This window comes from Cornus florida, unplaced genomic scaffold, assembly GCF_030987335.1.
Source record: "Cornus florida cultivar Cherokee Brave unplaced genomic scaffold, ASM3098733v1 CherokeeBrave_3.0.0_Hap2_Chr08, whole genome shotgun sequence".
NCBI lineage: Eukaryota > Viridiplantae > Streptophyta > Magnoliopsida > Cornales > Cornaceae > Cornus > Cornus florida.
In genome coordinates, this window is record NW_026775578.1 from 84,726,014 (window position 1) to 84,741,613 (window position 15,600).

Consider the following 15,600-nt stretch of genomic DNA (forward strand, 5'->3'; position numbering starts at 1 on the left):
AGTGCTTAATGGAGTGTTCTTATGGTTTATTTGATGGTTCATACTCATTTCATAGTCCTTAGTTTAATTAGTTTAATTTCATATCATTAGCTTAGTTATAGTGTAGTTATTAAATGGGAGGACAATCCATGCTTGTTGTTGATGTTCCATACTTATGAAAGCAAGTAACATATATCTCTAACCTTGTGATGTGTTTGGATTGTGAGCTTAAAGAAAGGATTAATGGTTTAATTTGATATGTTATGCTATCCACCATGTTGTTTAGACAATATATGCATAATTTGTTATCCATGCTTGTTGAAACAACCACACACACACACCTTGTTGCAATACATGTTCTTCCCCTTATTAATCATTCATTAAAGGTGTAAAAAAGCTATGGTTAGTGGTGATCTCTTAACCCCAAGATCTCTCTCTCTTTTATTCTCTCTATTGCATTATTTTTTACTTTAGTTTAATTTGCATCTAGTGTAATCCAACCAACTAACCACTATTTTGATCACTCGCCCTACTAACCCTAATTTTGATTCCTCAACCTAGTGCGACCCTCAATCCCTTGGGACGATCCCTACTTGCCCTAGCTATATTTTTAGTGAAAGGTAGTAGTGGCAATTTCTAAATGTAAAACTTGGCCACGTTACATAAACTTTGGGTTTGAATTGACGACACCAAACCCACCACATGCATAGCGAATTAATCATGGTTACAACCACATATTAATTCAGCTAGAAAATAATATAATTTAAAGCTAAGTATAGACTATCTTCGATTGGTATAAATCATCTACCTAACTACTTTACTCTAGGGTGTAACATGGTCTATTTTTTTTAGGCATATTCCATCAAATCTCTAACATTATATTCAGAGAAATACCATTGTGTAATCATCTCATTCACAACTACAAGAAGTGAATGAGTTGTGTTCAATCATAAGATTAAAATATCTAAGACAAGATAGAAAAATATTTGTAATTGAATTAAAAACTTTAAAACCGATTCTTATTGAAAAGTCAATTAAAAACCCTATAGATTACACAATCATGCATGATAATAATTTTTTTCCAATAAATAAATACAATCAAACCAGTGTAATAAGTTAGGGCTTTATCACAACCCTAGCAAAGCGTTTAGCCAAGCATGACTGGAGTAGAATTCTTCATAGTTGAGGAAGACATCTTCACCGCCATGGATTGATCCCTTCCTTGCTTCTGAATGCTCTCAGCCTTAAGCTCCTCTGAATGATAATTCAATGCTGTAGAGGACTCCCTTTAAATAATAAAAGATCAGCCCTAAAGTTCCCTTTTTTCATATAGAAGACGTACATAGAAATTCTACCAAATAAGGATTCCAAAATTCGTACAGATTTCCAGCCCAATTTTGACAAGGTATACAGCTATTTTAGGGAATCTCGTGAAATACAAAATTGTAGCTCTTCGAATTTTCTTTCAACCATTGCGAGAATTTAGTTGTTTTGACACTCGAGGAGAAAGATACAGCCAGATTACCAAAACGGGTTCAAGTTACCAACTTTGACGAAAGTTACCTTTTTGTAGAAGAATTTTTCCTTTTCTTCTTCTTTCTATTCTCATTAACTTGTGGCTTCTTTTGGACTATTTTCTAAGTATAATTAGACTTGGATATTCAGCATTGCTCGGTCCCACGGAATGTGATCTTTTAAAGCTCAGAATCACTGGTTTTGACTGATTTTACAATTAAAGCCATGAAATAAATAAAAACAATAAAACAATGAAAAATTACAAATAAACTATTATTAAGAGAATAAAACATGCCAATAAAGGGACTAAAATGTATAACATTCAGGGCCTAATAGTACATATAAATTTCACAACACACTAATAAAAGTATAGACTTATGCTACTTTTGACTTTTTAAAGTGGACAATTATAAGAGATGGCCAATAATTTGACACCGAGGGACTATTTGTCAATGATATCCAATAATCTTGTTTAATTCAACAAAGTTAAAATAACATATCTTTTTCTAGGATACTCCTACTATCTTTCAAAGTGGGTGGTGAAAAATCGAGTTCTGAAGTGAACGGTTTTTAAGAGTATCTCCAATATGCTCTTCGAATTTGCCATATCAGCATTTTTCAATAGATACGTCAGCATTTTCCATAGCCACGTCAACATTTTAGAATCTCCAAATTTTAGCTATCGGATGTATTCCAATGGTGCATTTTCGTTCTCCAAAAATATTAATATTTTAATATTTTTTAAATTTTTAATAAATTTTATTTTTTAATTTTTTTCTAACTGCTATATTTTTAAAACGGCTATATCATAAAAAAAAATTTAAACTATACAATATTTACTATTAAAACCAATACGATATGACATAAATTTAAACAATACAATAAAAATAAAAAAACAATACAATACGACATGAATTAAAAACATAACAACTAGGAAAAACAGAACAATCATATGGAATGCTTGAGATAATCCTATGGAAAGATTGAGTTACTGCGTGCGTGTATAGATGCTAATATTTCATTTTAGCGTTTAATTAGCCATGCTTTCCCGGCTTCTGATGGCATCGATTTTGGATCTTTTTGCATGATTAACATCTCTTCAGTTCTTTGTTTGTTTTCAATCTCTCTTAGTTTGCTTTGAAGCTCAAGTTGTCTAGTTTTTTCTTTATCTGCTTTGCATCCTTCTCGTGCTATTTGAGCGGCCTCAAGAGTTTCAGATTGTCTTTGATAAAGGGCTGTTGCATGATCGAATTTGCTAATGAAATCATTCTGACTTTTAGATTGTCTTTTATCCTTATTTCACCTTTGCTTCGCTGCTTTTTATCCTTCTGGTCGCTGACATTCTTCAACATCCGTCGGATAATTTTCGCCTATGTGCGTCGATCCTTTAACCGAACTTGGTGTCATTGCTACATTACTTGATGGAGTAGATGGGTTTGAGTGACCAATAGGCTCACTATCATCAATGTGGATTCCACTCCTCTTCTTTAGCTGTCTTTTTTTTTTTTTTTTTTTTTGAATGTCAATTCTTTTTGACAATGTAAATGCCACTTATTATTGCTTTTTAAAATGTTCCAACAACTGTCAAACTTAAATTTGGTATTATTTTGACGAGCAAACAACTCTGTGGCTGCTATCATCTTAAAAAATAAAAATCAATAATTATTAGAAGACGAATCTTTAAAATATCTACCAATTGAATTTAATACAATAAATAACTTATCTTGTACTCATTGTTTTGCCCACTGGGGTAATTCCTTTCGATCTGGGCTTTGTATCGAGAAAATTTGGTAATCATTTGTTGCATGATAGACCAACGATTCAAGCAGGCGATATGATTTCTTTTAGGTGTACCAGCACATTAACATGTTGCTCAAAATTTTCTTGAATTCGAATCCATAACGCTGTCTTTTGTTGGTCTGAACCGATGACTGTATCAGTGCTAATGGCCATCCACGCATAACATAAAGCCTCATCTTCAACCGTGGACCAATTAGGAGGCCGAATAGCCCTTTGCTTTATTGGAGGTTGGGAGTTACTAGATTGTGGCACTTCAGTAGGAATGTTGGAAACTTGAGAAGGTTGATGAAACGGAAATTGAGATTCATCTCCAACAAATTTAGATTCTTCTCCAACAAATAAGAAGGGATCAAAATTATCATTTGATTGGTTGAATTAGGAGTTGTAGTTGTAATATGGTGGTGGAGGATCCATGGAATTGAACTTGAGTAAAAAATATAATTAAAAGATTGAGAAAATGACTTAGTGGTTGTAGTTGTAGGTTGAAAACTAAAGAAGATGGATTCGATATGATGTGAATAATAGTAGGGGTTGATGTATTTATAGAGGAAAAATGAAAGGGTTTATTTATTTATTTATTATTTTTTTATATATATATATTTAATGAATTTTTTCAAAAAAAAATTCAAAAAATAGGTTTTTGTGCAAATACAGCCGTTAAGGCACTGTTAAAACGGCTATATGTCAATAGAAATATTTTAAAAAGCAATTTTTTTTTTTAAAAGCACTTTTATCTATTTTTTTAAACTTTTTTTTGCTCAAAAAAGCCTTTAAGGACTGTTTGTGTTAGCCAAATAGTGCCTTAACGGCACTTTGGTTCAATTATTTTGAGAAAAAAGAGAGACCAAAATAAGCAGAAAAAATTGATTTTTTCCTTTTTTTTTTTTTTTTTTCAGGCAAACATGTCCTTAGGAACAATTCTTTTTGGGCTAAATGTCAGTTTTGGGCCAGAATAAAAAAATTTAAAGAAAATGGATGTGGGCCCACATGGCACGCCTGCGGCTCACCAACAGGGTCGCAGAATACCACGACCCATTCTGCTATCCATTGGGTGAGGCTCAATTATTGGGGACCTTTTGAAGCAGTCCAATCTTCAAAACAGGCCCAAAATTTGGCCCAAAATGGCCGAATTTTTGTCCAATGGACCTGCCCTAAGCTTCCAAAAGAATATAGTGTGAGTGAAACGACTTAAGAGGCTTTTGCCATTGAAAAAAAAAAAAAACACAAAAAAAAAAAACACATATATACCTTTGCTCTTAAACCGGGGCTACTCTTACCACTTGTCCGTTCTCCCCGAGAAGCGGATAAACCCTCATACCCGCCAATTTCAATATACCAACTGCGCAAACACATTTACAGAACACCATTGCCACACAATGTCAGCTATCGACCTCTGCGGATATCATTCCCTCTCTAAAACCCTCTCTCTCCTGTCCCCAACTTTTAGGCCGCCTCCTCCCACCTTTCTCTCTCCCCCAACTCGCTTCTCTCTCTACAATCACTCCCTCTCTTTCTCCAACTCCGCAATTAATCACCAGCACCGCCGCTCAAATCTTTGCCGCTGCGTTTCCGACGGTGGACTCCTCCGCGAAGATGACTCAGAATTTGAAAAAGACGTTGAAGAAGTTAATGATTCCGGTGGTGATGACGATGAAAGTCCTGAAATTGACGTTGAAGAGCTCGAAAAAGAAGCAGAAGATGCTGTTCGAGAGTATTCTATCTCTTTATCTCGCGAACTGAAAATTGGTGCGTTTGATTCAAAGCACTATATATATATATATATATATATATATATATATATATATTATGCTTGTTATCTACTATTGATTTATTGATTATTCACATTTATGCTGTCTTATGATTTCAGAAGAAGAAAGAAATGTTAGAAAGGAATCTCGTGGAAAACAGAAAAGGAATAGAAGTACACCTAGAAAGGTTAGTATCTTTCAACTAAGTCTCTGTCTACATCCCACAAGTATTTTGCAATTTCATCCATATTTTTGGCCCATCATTGATCTCTTGGAAGAGCAAGAAAGAAGAAACTGTATCCAAGTAGGGCACAGAAGCTGAGTACCATGCCATGTCTTCTGTTGAGTACTTAATTTTGCTTTGCTTTGCTTTTTAGTGATAAAGTTCAAAAATATAGACTTAAGTGGCATGGTGTATGTTATATAAACTGTTACTTAAAATGGCCAAAATTGACACTGGTTGATAAAATGAAAGAAGACAATATGAAATTAGATATAGTAGATTGATGGGGCTGATCCCATTGGAGTTAGACCAATGCAAGGATGTCCTAATGGTTAGTCTTGGATGATGTCATAATGGTTAGTCTTGGATTTATAGTTTTCTGCGTATTCTTTAAAATGTTGAATCTAAAAAGCTCATGTTCTTTCTTGACCTGAAGAAGTTGAATCTGTCTATTTTGGTATGTCTCGTGTCTTGGAACTTAAGAGTCTTCCGGCCTTTTTTTAACTACCTTTTATTAATTATTATTATTATTATTATTATTATTATTATTATTATTTTTTTGTTGTTTTCTTTTTGGCGTTATATTCTTGGCTTACAAGCTAAAAATTTGATTGAATGTTCCTTCTCAATCCAAAGCTTTTGTTTTGTTAGTGGGTGTGAGCACTAGAACTTCGTACTAACAAATTTCGTAACTAAAGCTGGAGTAATTATTTTTATTTTAGTTTTTAATTAGGTTTTCAAAAATCAGATTAGTTAGTTAGTAAGTACCTATGTCCAAGGGCATCAGGATTCGAAGATATATTGAAGAGCAAAAAGGTAAAATCACCTCATGAATCACTAACTCTTTAATTTGAGTTTTTAATTTGTCCATTTATATGATTGTATATGCTAGGGTTTGAAGATTGGTGTTCTTATCCATCAATCTCTTTCTAAAATGTATAAGATTGTTTTTGAATGTTACTATTTTAGAAATCCTAAAAGAACAAGGAAAGGAATTTTTACAAAATTAGTAAGGCTTGACCAATAAAACTCTTTCTAAAATGCATAAAACTGTGATTTTTGTTTTAAATTTCTAGCTTAGTTTAGAAATTTACAAAATTCAGTGTTAGTTACGTTCCAGGTCGAAGATGGAATTCATGCTACATCTAAGTCTGTTAATCTTCATCGACAAGGGTATAAAGATAAATTGACACAATGATGCACTCACCAAATATGGATTCATGCATGTATGTCTTGGGTTTCTAAATTTTAATGATTTAATTTGACTTTGAAACCCTCAATTGTTTTAAACTTGTATTAAAATAGTTTTGGGGTGCTTAAATTCTTTATATTAGTTCTCTATTTTCTTTTGTTCTTGGGAGGAACCATAAATCTATTAGGGAGGTTGTGGATATGTTGAGAGTCTAGGGGCCCTATTTGGTCCTGGTCTTTTGTATATGGGTTGTGCTCCCCAGCTGAGCGTGCTTTTCTGTAATATGTTCCCTTGTTAAAAACAAAAATACGAAAATAGGTTTTAGAAACTGCTATGTGGAAAATTTTCAAAATGTAATACCTTCAGAAGATTTCGATCTATCGAGGTATTGATCGAAGTCCTTTGAAGATGACGAATCAAATGGCATCAAATTTGATCGATCGAACCTTTCAAAAAAGTAGTTTCCAAGTTTGTTTTAAACTCTATTAAACCTAATCTTTATAAACTACTTGGTTGCTTATATAAGCATTATGTTTGGGCAGAATGAAATACTCCCATATAAAGAATAGAGAGCTGATGATTATGAGTTTTGAAGGGGCATCCCTGTTTTATTGAGGAACAACGGACCATTTCTATTTGTTTATTTGTTTCTCTTTCCCTCTTTACTGTTCAAAGAGAAAGATAGTTCACAGTTCTCATTCTATGGATACTTGTTGACATTTGTCATTGTGTACTACAGCGAGGAGTTCAACACAATCTTTTAACCCATTATCAGATAGAAGCCTTAATGACTAGTGGTTGTGACCGAATCATTAGAGAAGCAGGTTCAAGAGGAGCAAATGTTGTTTTTTTTTTTTTTTGATAAGTAAGAAAGGAGCAAATGTTGTTGACGAGAGGAATAACTGCCTGTAGACTTTTTGGAGAAAGTTAGGAGTCCTCTGTGTCATTGAGGTAACTAGGAGATTCTTAGGGTATAGTTTGTTAAGCTAGGTTGTAATTTCTTTCTCTTATAGTGGATTTGATTTTTCTGGATTAGATCTTGTGGTTTTCCCCTTCTTAGGGTTTCTCACGTGAAAATCTGGTGTCCATTGCTTTATGTCTTTGTTGTTTATTGTTATTGTGGACTGTTTTGATTTTTACTATATGCTATAATTCTTAGTTTAAATTTCTATTAAAGTGGTTTTAATTTGATAATTAGCTAAAACTAGTACTTAGCTCTACAAAATTTATCCAACCTCCTTCTAGGTCTAGGTTGGTGGACCTTGCGCAACTCTCTTTCAGGGATTCAGGTTCTGGTCCTATGTTTCATCAATTGATATCAGAGTAGGTTGGTCAACTTTATTCAGTGGGTCATGGAAGGTCTCAAGGAAGACAGTTCCTTATCTACCTCATCCACTTCGAAGCATGTTATTGCAGCTATTGGAAAGCTCACGTGAGAGAGTTTGTTAATTTAATGGATGACAGGTCTGTTCTCAATTGAACTAGGTTACTCTCCTCCTCCTACAACAAACGTAATTCCTAACTCGGGTTTGTGTCTTCTAAAGCTAATATGCATGAGATGGATTCCACGCATAACAACTTCAAATGGCATACAACGGTGTTGTGATTTCTTTCACTCCTTCTGTAATTGCAATATGCTTGACGATCCATGTTCTAAGAAAGGCTTGATGTTACCCAAGAATGAAGATGATAGCGTTCCTATTGCAAATGTCAATTCCGTGCTTTGCAGCCAACACAATTCTGATCTTGCACAATTTTGAGCAACAAACTTGAAGCCCAAGTTTCAAGCTCTTAACATGATTCTTCAATTCGATAGTGATCGAAAGTAACACTTCAAATTATCCCTCGAACGCAGTTGATGAGCGGACTGAGATTGAAGCTAAGTGAAGCGAATTGTGTTGACTTCTCTTTGAAGAGCTGCGTGGAGACTTTCGGTGGAGTCTTTTGTGTCATAGGTTGTAATCTCTTTCTCTTATAGTGAATTTGGTTTGCCTAGATTAGGTCCCGTGGTTTTTCTTTTCCTAGGGTTTTCCCCGTAAAAATCTTGTGTCCATTGCGTTATGTCTTTATTGCTATGGATTGTTTTGATTTTACTATTTTCTATAATTCTGAGTTTAAATTTTTGTTAAAGTTTAATTTGAAAATTATTGAAGAAGAAATACAAGATAGAAGGAATACAAGAGAAATATATAAAGATTTGAATGAGGATAATCACTCATACACAGTTCTGGTATTTATATATTAAAAGAGCACTTGTTAATATTCCAGGAAAGAAACTAAATAAAATCACTACAGATTCTATGCCTAGACATATGCATAAATAAAGTAAAATTCCATGATTCTAGGTTGTCATATCTTGGCTAAAATGATAAGTCACATCCCATGATAGGCTATCATATCCTGGCTAACAATTTCAAATTGGTAATTAGTGTTACAAGACCTATTCACCCCCTCCCTAAGTCTACATAAGTGGACCATGCACAACTCTCAGTCAGAGCCTGGGTTCCAGTCCTAAGTTTTGTCAACCCCCATTTAGATCTACTTTGGGCCTTGCGCATACTCTCACGTCAGAGCCTTGGGTTATGTTCTTGTATTTCTCAGAGGACTTTTATTACGGCGAGCGTATATGAGGTGATTCAAGAAGAGAGACATAAAATGATTCTTTCCCATATATTTGCATAATTTGTTGGAGGGTTAAGGATAGTACTATGATTTGTTTGTCCATTGCCCCTTTGCTTATAACTGGCAGCTAGTATTCTTCTCCTTAACTTATGTGGGATGGGTGGACCCTCTCAAATTTACTTTTGTGCTGGAACTCTCTTAGGCATAGGTTGTGTGAAAGGTAATATTATTTCATTGGCTTCTTCTTGGAGAGAATTTTTGTTATCCTGCTTTGTTTCGTATGACGGGGTACAGAAAAACTGCAATATGGTACTTCATTTTGAGGATTCGTTATTTGAGTCTGTCAGGAGTCTTTCTTTGACTTTTTATGGAAGGCCATTTGTGAAAAGGGCTTGAGTTTCTAAAATCTAACAACTGCACTCCTCAACCTAGTGGGGGCTACAATTCAAAATGGATGAAATTGGAGTAACTTTTTGTTTCTTTTTTTGCCTTGTGGAATGGTTTTTGCTATAAAAGCTGAGATTCTGGCTTTGTTGATTGTGCCAAGAGAAGTCAAGCGCAAATGTTGGTCAAGATCCACGTGGAAAGAAGGAAAAAAAAAAAAGGGAAGAGGGGGGAGTGTGCAAGCATTGTTATACCGGTGAAAAAGCAAATTTTGACGCTCTTCAAGGCATGCTTTTCTTGAGCATGAGATTATTGACATCTCACAAGAGTTGTTTACTCTATTTTTTATTTTGTTTTTTAGATCTGCTAATTGAAAGTGGCCTTCTTATCTAAGCATCCAATTTCCCTTAGAAGGTTCAGGGGCCATATCTGTCCTCATTAGGACTTTGGAGAGCTGTGTTTTTCTGGTTGTTCTGCTCTTCTTTTCTTTGGAAGGACTATTTTGTCCTAGATCTTTATGACTTGGGGAAATTTCTTAAGAAATAATTATTTACATATTACTGCAGATACTTTCCTTTTTCCTTCTTAAAATATATTGCATTTGGGAATATGTTAGAAATTAGAATAGATTTTCAGATGCCTGTACGAGCTCTAGTCTATTTATATGTCTATACACACATATGCATTCAGATATGCATCATCGAAATTTGAAAAAATACAAACTGTTCAGATACTGTTGAAACTAAATCTTTTTTTTTGATAATATAAGTTTTGGATTCAACTTTGAAAAGGAAGAGGGGGGGGGGGGGGGGGGGGGGGGGGGAAAGGCTCCTGCATATTTGGAAGAAACTTACTGGACATTTTAAATTCCATTTGCAGATCTCTGACCGTCTTCTTCCGAGGGTTACAATTGTTGGAAGGCCCAATGTTGGTAAATCAGCATTATTTAATCGTCTGGTTGGGGTATTTAATTATCAACCTTTCATCTTGTTCTATCCTGACTTTTAAAATATATATGAATTCCAATTATTAGGAAACAAAAAGCTTACAATTTTGATTTCTACGTTGTAAAAGTTCTTGTTTTTTCTTTTGGAAATTTTTATTTTAATAATTAATATTATTAATTTCAATTCTTGTAGGGTAACAAGGCTATTGTGGTGGATGAACCTGGGGTTACAAGAGATCGCTTGTATGGTAGATCCTTTTGGGGAGACTATGAATTTATGGTAGTGGATACTGGAGGTGTTCTCAGGACTTCGATGTCACAGACTGATATTATGGAGGGATTGGCTATCACACCAGCTATTGGTATGGAGGGGATTCCACTTGCCTCGAGGGAGGCAGCTGTTGCCAGGATGCCCTCACAGATTGAGAGACAAGTCAATGCAGCTGTGGAAGAGTCATCTGTCATTATATTTGTGGTTGATGGCCAGGTATACTACATCATTTTATAGCTTGTTTGCATTTCATAGCTGCCAATATATCTTACAACTGTAAAATGCCATTTGCCAGAGCCATTTGGCCATGCCAGGCTAGGTGGGTGGACTGGATGCATACCTAGCTTTTGATATTTTTGGGGAGTAGTGTCTGCCTATGCGTTCTCATGCTTGTCTGTCCAGTTTTTTTACCACACCAAATAATGAACCATATTTATTTCAATCACACTTGTCAGATTTTATTAACCTTTTTCTTTCACTTATTTTGCCTCCTTTTCTTTGCAATATTTTTTTGGAACAGCTTATTCAAAGGAGAATAATATAATTAGTGCTCTAGGTTTTATTATAAGCTGCATCTAGCTTGGTGAGGGTGGTCCTTGGTGCAATGGTAAGTTTGCTCCATTGTGACCTGGAAGTCACGGGTTCGAAACTGCAAACAGCGTCTCCATGTGGAGGTAAGGCTGCATACAGTTGACCCTCCACAGACCCCCCACAATGACGGGAGCCTCGTGCATTGGGCTAACCTAACCCTTTACATCGAGCTTGGCTAGCTAATATGTCGAGAGAAGTAACTTGGGTGCATGGATGCATACAATGGAGACTAGTAGATGAACCAACCCAAAAAAAAAAAAAAAAAAAAAAAAAAACCTAGCGGATTGATTCTAGATCCCCCGCACGAATGATTTTAGATTTAATATGCGAGGGTAGTGGACGTACCTTGGTGGAATCTGGTAATAGGTGTCTGTATGACCAACAGAAAATTTTGAACATCTTATGCTATAGGTTTCTGAGAACTTATAAAGCTGTGGCCATTGTTTCCACATGGCTATGGTCCTTTGACTGATAATCTAAGTGCTTTCATGTTTAAGCGAGCAATAAATGTTTCAATTTATCGGGAAATCTTGTGTGCGTGTGTTGCCAAGTCTTTGATTTCATGATTCTGTGGACAATTCTCTTTTGATTGTTCAAGACACTTCAACAAACTTTAACAGGCAGGTCTGACAGCAGCTGATGTGGAAATAGCGGACTGGCTGCGTAAAAACTATTCAAAGAAGTCTATCGTTCTTGCCGTGAACAAGTGTGAATCTCCAAGGAAGGGAATTATGCAAGCATCAGAATTTTGGTCCTTAGGGTAAGGCTGTCCCAATCACACACTCTCTCTTTTATTTTATTTTATTTTATTTTTTCATTAACCAAGATTATGAATTTTACATCTTTAGTCTTTGTAATTTAACACTGATGAGTTACAATATTTTAAAGAAATTATTACGGGAATTTCATATTGCTTGGAATATGTCTTCATTTATGATGCTTAGAGGAGTTATACGAGTGGTTGTGCTAATTTAGCAGATGCACATGCAATCATCCATGATAAAATATCATAAATTCAGCGACCTCCTGCTCTGTCACGCTGGACATGCAATATGACTAATTGATTTGTGGAGAGAAGCTTTCAAATTATGAGGTTTTAATATATATAAAACAAAAATTTAATGTACGTAATGAAATTTTAGAAAAAGTAGATATACAAGTGGCGATGTTGTGAAGAATGAAGATTGAGGATATGCCAAAAGGGGGGCATTTTATCCCCTAGGATTGATTGTCCACAAAGAGTGAGAAATTGGAGGTGATGTAGCCACAAAATAAAAGTTGAATAGGTTAAATGGAGTAACCAAAAAAATTAAAGTTGAATAGGTGTAATGGGGTTTTTTTGTGTATACCCATAAAATTGAATGGTGTTAACCCCAAGGTTTCAACCTAAGGATATATGGGTAATTTTGATGATAACAAACTATTCATGTGCAAATATAATGTTTTACTTGAGTGATTAAAATTCAGATCATCCTTAAGCTCAAGCATCAAAAGCTCAATGGGAAAACTCTAATGGTTCTAAGGCTCATGGTCATAGAACTCAAAGGCTTAATGTCATTGAAGAGCAAATTGAAGATTATGGATTGTATAGGCCTATGGTGAGAGCTAGGATTTTTATTTTATTTTATTTTGTAAAGTGATTCATTCTGCATTTATTTGAAAGCTCAAGTCTAGGAACTAAAGTAGCCTAGGACCTAACCTTTGAATTGAAAATATCATCTTAGGGTCACTAGGATCATTGACTTGTCCCAAGAACATAGATGATTCATAAGGGCAAAATAGTGATTTATCTTTTTGGAAGTCACCTTGGACTTTAGAAATTTAAAATTCGTACTTTCAAGTGACTTATACTTGTCAAAAAAAAAAAAAAAAAAAAAAAAAAAAGTGACTTATACGCCAGTAAGGTATTCACAGACGTCTATATGTTCATTTCCTGCAAGTAAGCATTTCTCAGAAAAAGACACCTAGACTTGTGTCTGTTCATTATCTACTCATTTACGCATTTTTTTTCTTCCAGAAAAGTGACTTTGATGTCTGTAAGGTAGTCATAGACGTCTATCTGGTTAATTTCTAGAAGGGAACATTTCTTTTATCAAACACACAGACGTCTACCTAGGCTTCTATAGACAATCTAACAAAAAAAGACCCAAAACTGTTTCAATTCACATAGATGTCTACCGGGGCTTCTATAGACATCTAACTGGAAATAGAAAATTGCACATAGACATCTATTTAAAGACACTTAGACGTCTATATGATCGATTATTTTTATAAAAGCAGATCCAAACACGTCTCAAGGGGTAAGCATACTTTGCAAAACATAATGTAGGTGGCTAGTAGGGAGTGGGGATAAATGAGATGGTGTGGGTGGGCACCCTGAGAGGGGTATTCGAGGTTAGGTATTTTTACCAGAGTTTATGGAGATCTCAGGTCCTACCTTCCCTTGGAAGGCACTTTGGAGGTCGAAAGCCCCCTAAAAGGTGGCTATTTTGCTTGGTCTTGGAAGCATTCTCCCTCGACAATCTTAGAAGGAGACGATAGATTGTGGTTAACTGGTGTTGTATGTGCAAAAGAAAAAAAAACAGTGAATCACCTTCTTCTTCATTGCCCAGTGGCGAGGGATGTTTGGTCTATGTTCTTGGTTGTGTTGGCATGTCTTGGATGTTTGATCCATGGTGGATATGATTGAGGCTTGGACAGGGTGTTTAGTGAGAGCCGAGTCAGAGATGCTTCGAGGGCCACTCCCCTTTGTTTATGATGGGGTTCGTGGCGCAAGAGAAATAGGAGACCTTTTGATGGTGAGGAGACTTCTATTTGGTCTCTCAAATATAATATATTGTCTACTTTATTTTTATGGGTTAATGGGCGAAATTGTAAATCTATGGGTCGCCTTTTGGATTTTTTGAATGGCTTGAAATTATAGTTGTCGTCGTTGGCATGTTGTGTATTCCTTTGGGTGCTCTCCCCTCTTGAGCGCTTTTTTGAACTCTTACTAATGGAAGAAAAAAAGAAGAAGGAAAATGTAAACAACATTTCACTAAAATGACCGTAGTTGAAATGCAAATGGTATAGATGGATGTGTGACAAAATATGTAACAATACTTTTAGAAACAAACACATTTGTAAAACAATTGAAGTAGCCTATGAAAGAAAATAGATTAATTTTCAGAAAAGGACTTTTGAAGCTTGGAAGGACTTTTGAAGGCCTTAGGAAGCTCTCTCAAATGGGCACTAAGACTATATGCAATGAAGGATTGAATTAGTAAGGGAGACTGATGTGGTCATATTTATGGTAATGTTATTGGGAAGGGTAGAACAAAACTGACAGGTTGATAAAAGGAAAGTTATGATGTGCTTTGAGTGAGGTAGTGATTTTAGACCGAGTGGGATGGTGAAAAAGGATTCATTGTCTTGTTGCATCTGATTGTTGGAATCTCATATTCAGTATTTTTTGCGTTCAGTGAGTAATGCCTAAGCACTCTTTCCAATTAATTAACGCTTGGAGAAGTTGCCCTGTTTCTGGTCATGCTCGTGATTTTGGAGGGTTGCCCCACACTGTGTTTGGTGGTGTATTTGGAGAGAGAAATAACAGAAACTTTGAAGGGAAGGAATCGTCTTTTGCAAACCTTAAGTCTCTTATTCTTCGTTCTCTTTTCTGTTATGTTAGAGGCAGCGCTTGCTCCTCGATTGATGATTTTTTTGTTCTATTGGACTCTGTTAGTCTGTAGGTTTGGCTTTTGGTCTTTCGTTTTTGTGTATTAGGGACACATTCCCCTTTTGAACGTTTTTCTAATATATTTTTACTTATAAAAAAAAAAATATCATATGTTAGTTTACAAGCTTATATATATAGAAGTGTATTACAAATTCTATCCAAGGAAAAGACATATACAGATCATAATTTTAAAAAAAGTCATCTATCTAACTATGGATAATTCCTAAAAATCCTCCCTAACTAATTTCCTAACAATTCAGCCTAGATCTTTCTGCATTCCCCCTCAAGCTGGCTCAAAAAAGTATCTTGCATTCCCAGCTTGCATGTAAGATTGTCAAATTTCCCCTTCGGTAATCCTTTAGTGAGGATATCTGCCACCTGTTCTCCTGTAGGAATATAGGAGTAGAAATATATAAAGAAGAAAAAGGAGAGAATTGTGTAAAGGCTTGAATGAGATGAATCACTCATTCACAACTCTAGTATTTATAGATAAAAAGCGCATATGCTCATATTACAAGAAAGGAAACTAAATCAAATCTAAATCAAATCACTACATATTCTCAAGCATATTGCCATATTCTATGGCATATTCTATAGTATAATCAAATCTCTGC

The 15,600-nt window shown here is 35.2% G+C and overlaps 1 protein-coding gene across 2 annotated transcripts in view; it reads left to right on the forward strand.

The window, feature by feature from the left end:
- The first annotated feature begins 4,537 nt into the window (after positions 1 to 4,537).
- Positions 4,538 to 15,600, forward strand: part of LOC132268241 (uncharacterized) — an 86,156-nt gene continuing 75,093 nt past the window's right edge. Inside the window, exons 1-5 of one of the 2 annotated variants that reach the window (XM_059769061.1) lie at positions 4,540 to 5,040; positions 5,162 to 5,229; positions 10,343 to 10,426; positions 10,603 to 10,896; positions 11,892 to 12,031. In XM_059769061.1, the coding sequence (XP_059625044.1) occupies positions 4,671 to 5,040; positions 5,162 to 5,229; positions 10,343 to 10,426; positions 10,603 to 10,896; positions 11,892 to 12,031 (956 nt within the window). In that variant the 5' untranslated portion in view covers positions 4,540 to 4,670. Of the gene's footprint in view, positions 5,041 to 5,161; positions 5,230 to 10,342; positions 10,427 to 10,602; positions 10,897 to 11,891; positions 12,032 to 15,600 lie in introns of both variants that reach the window. The other variant, XM_059769062.1, reaches the window with a different exon arrangement.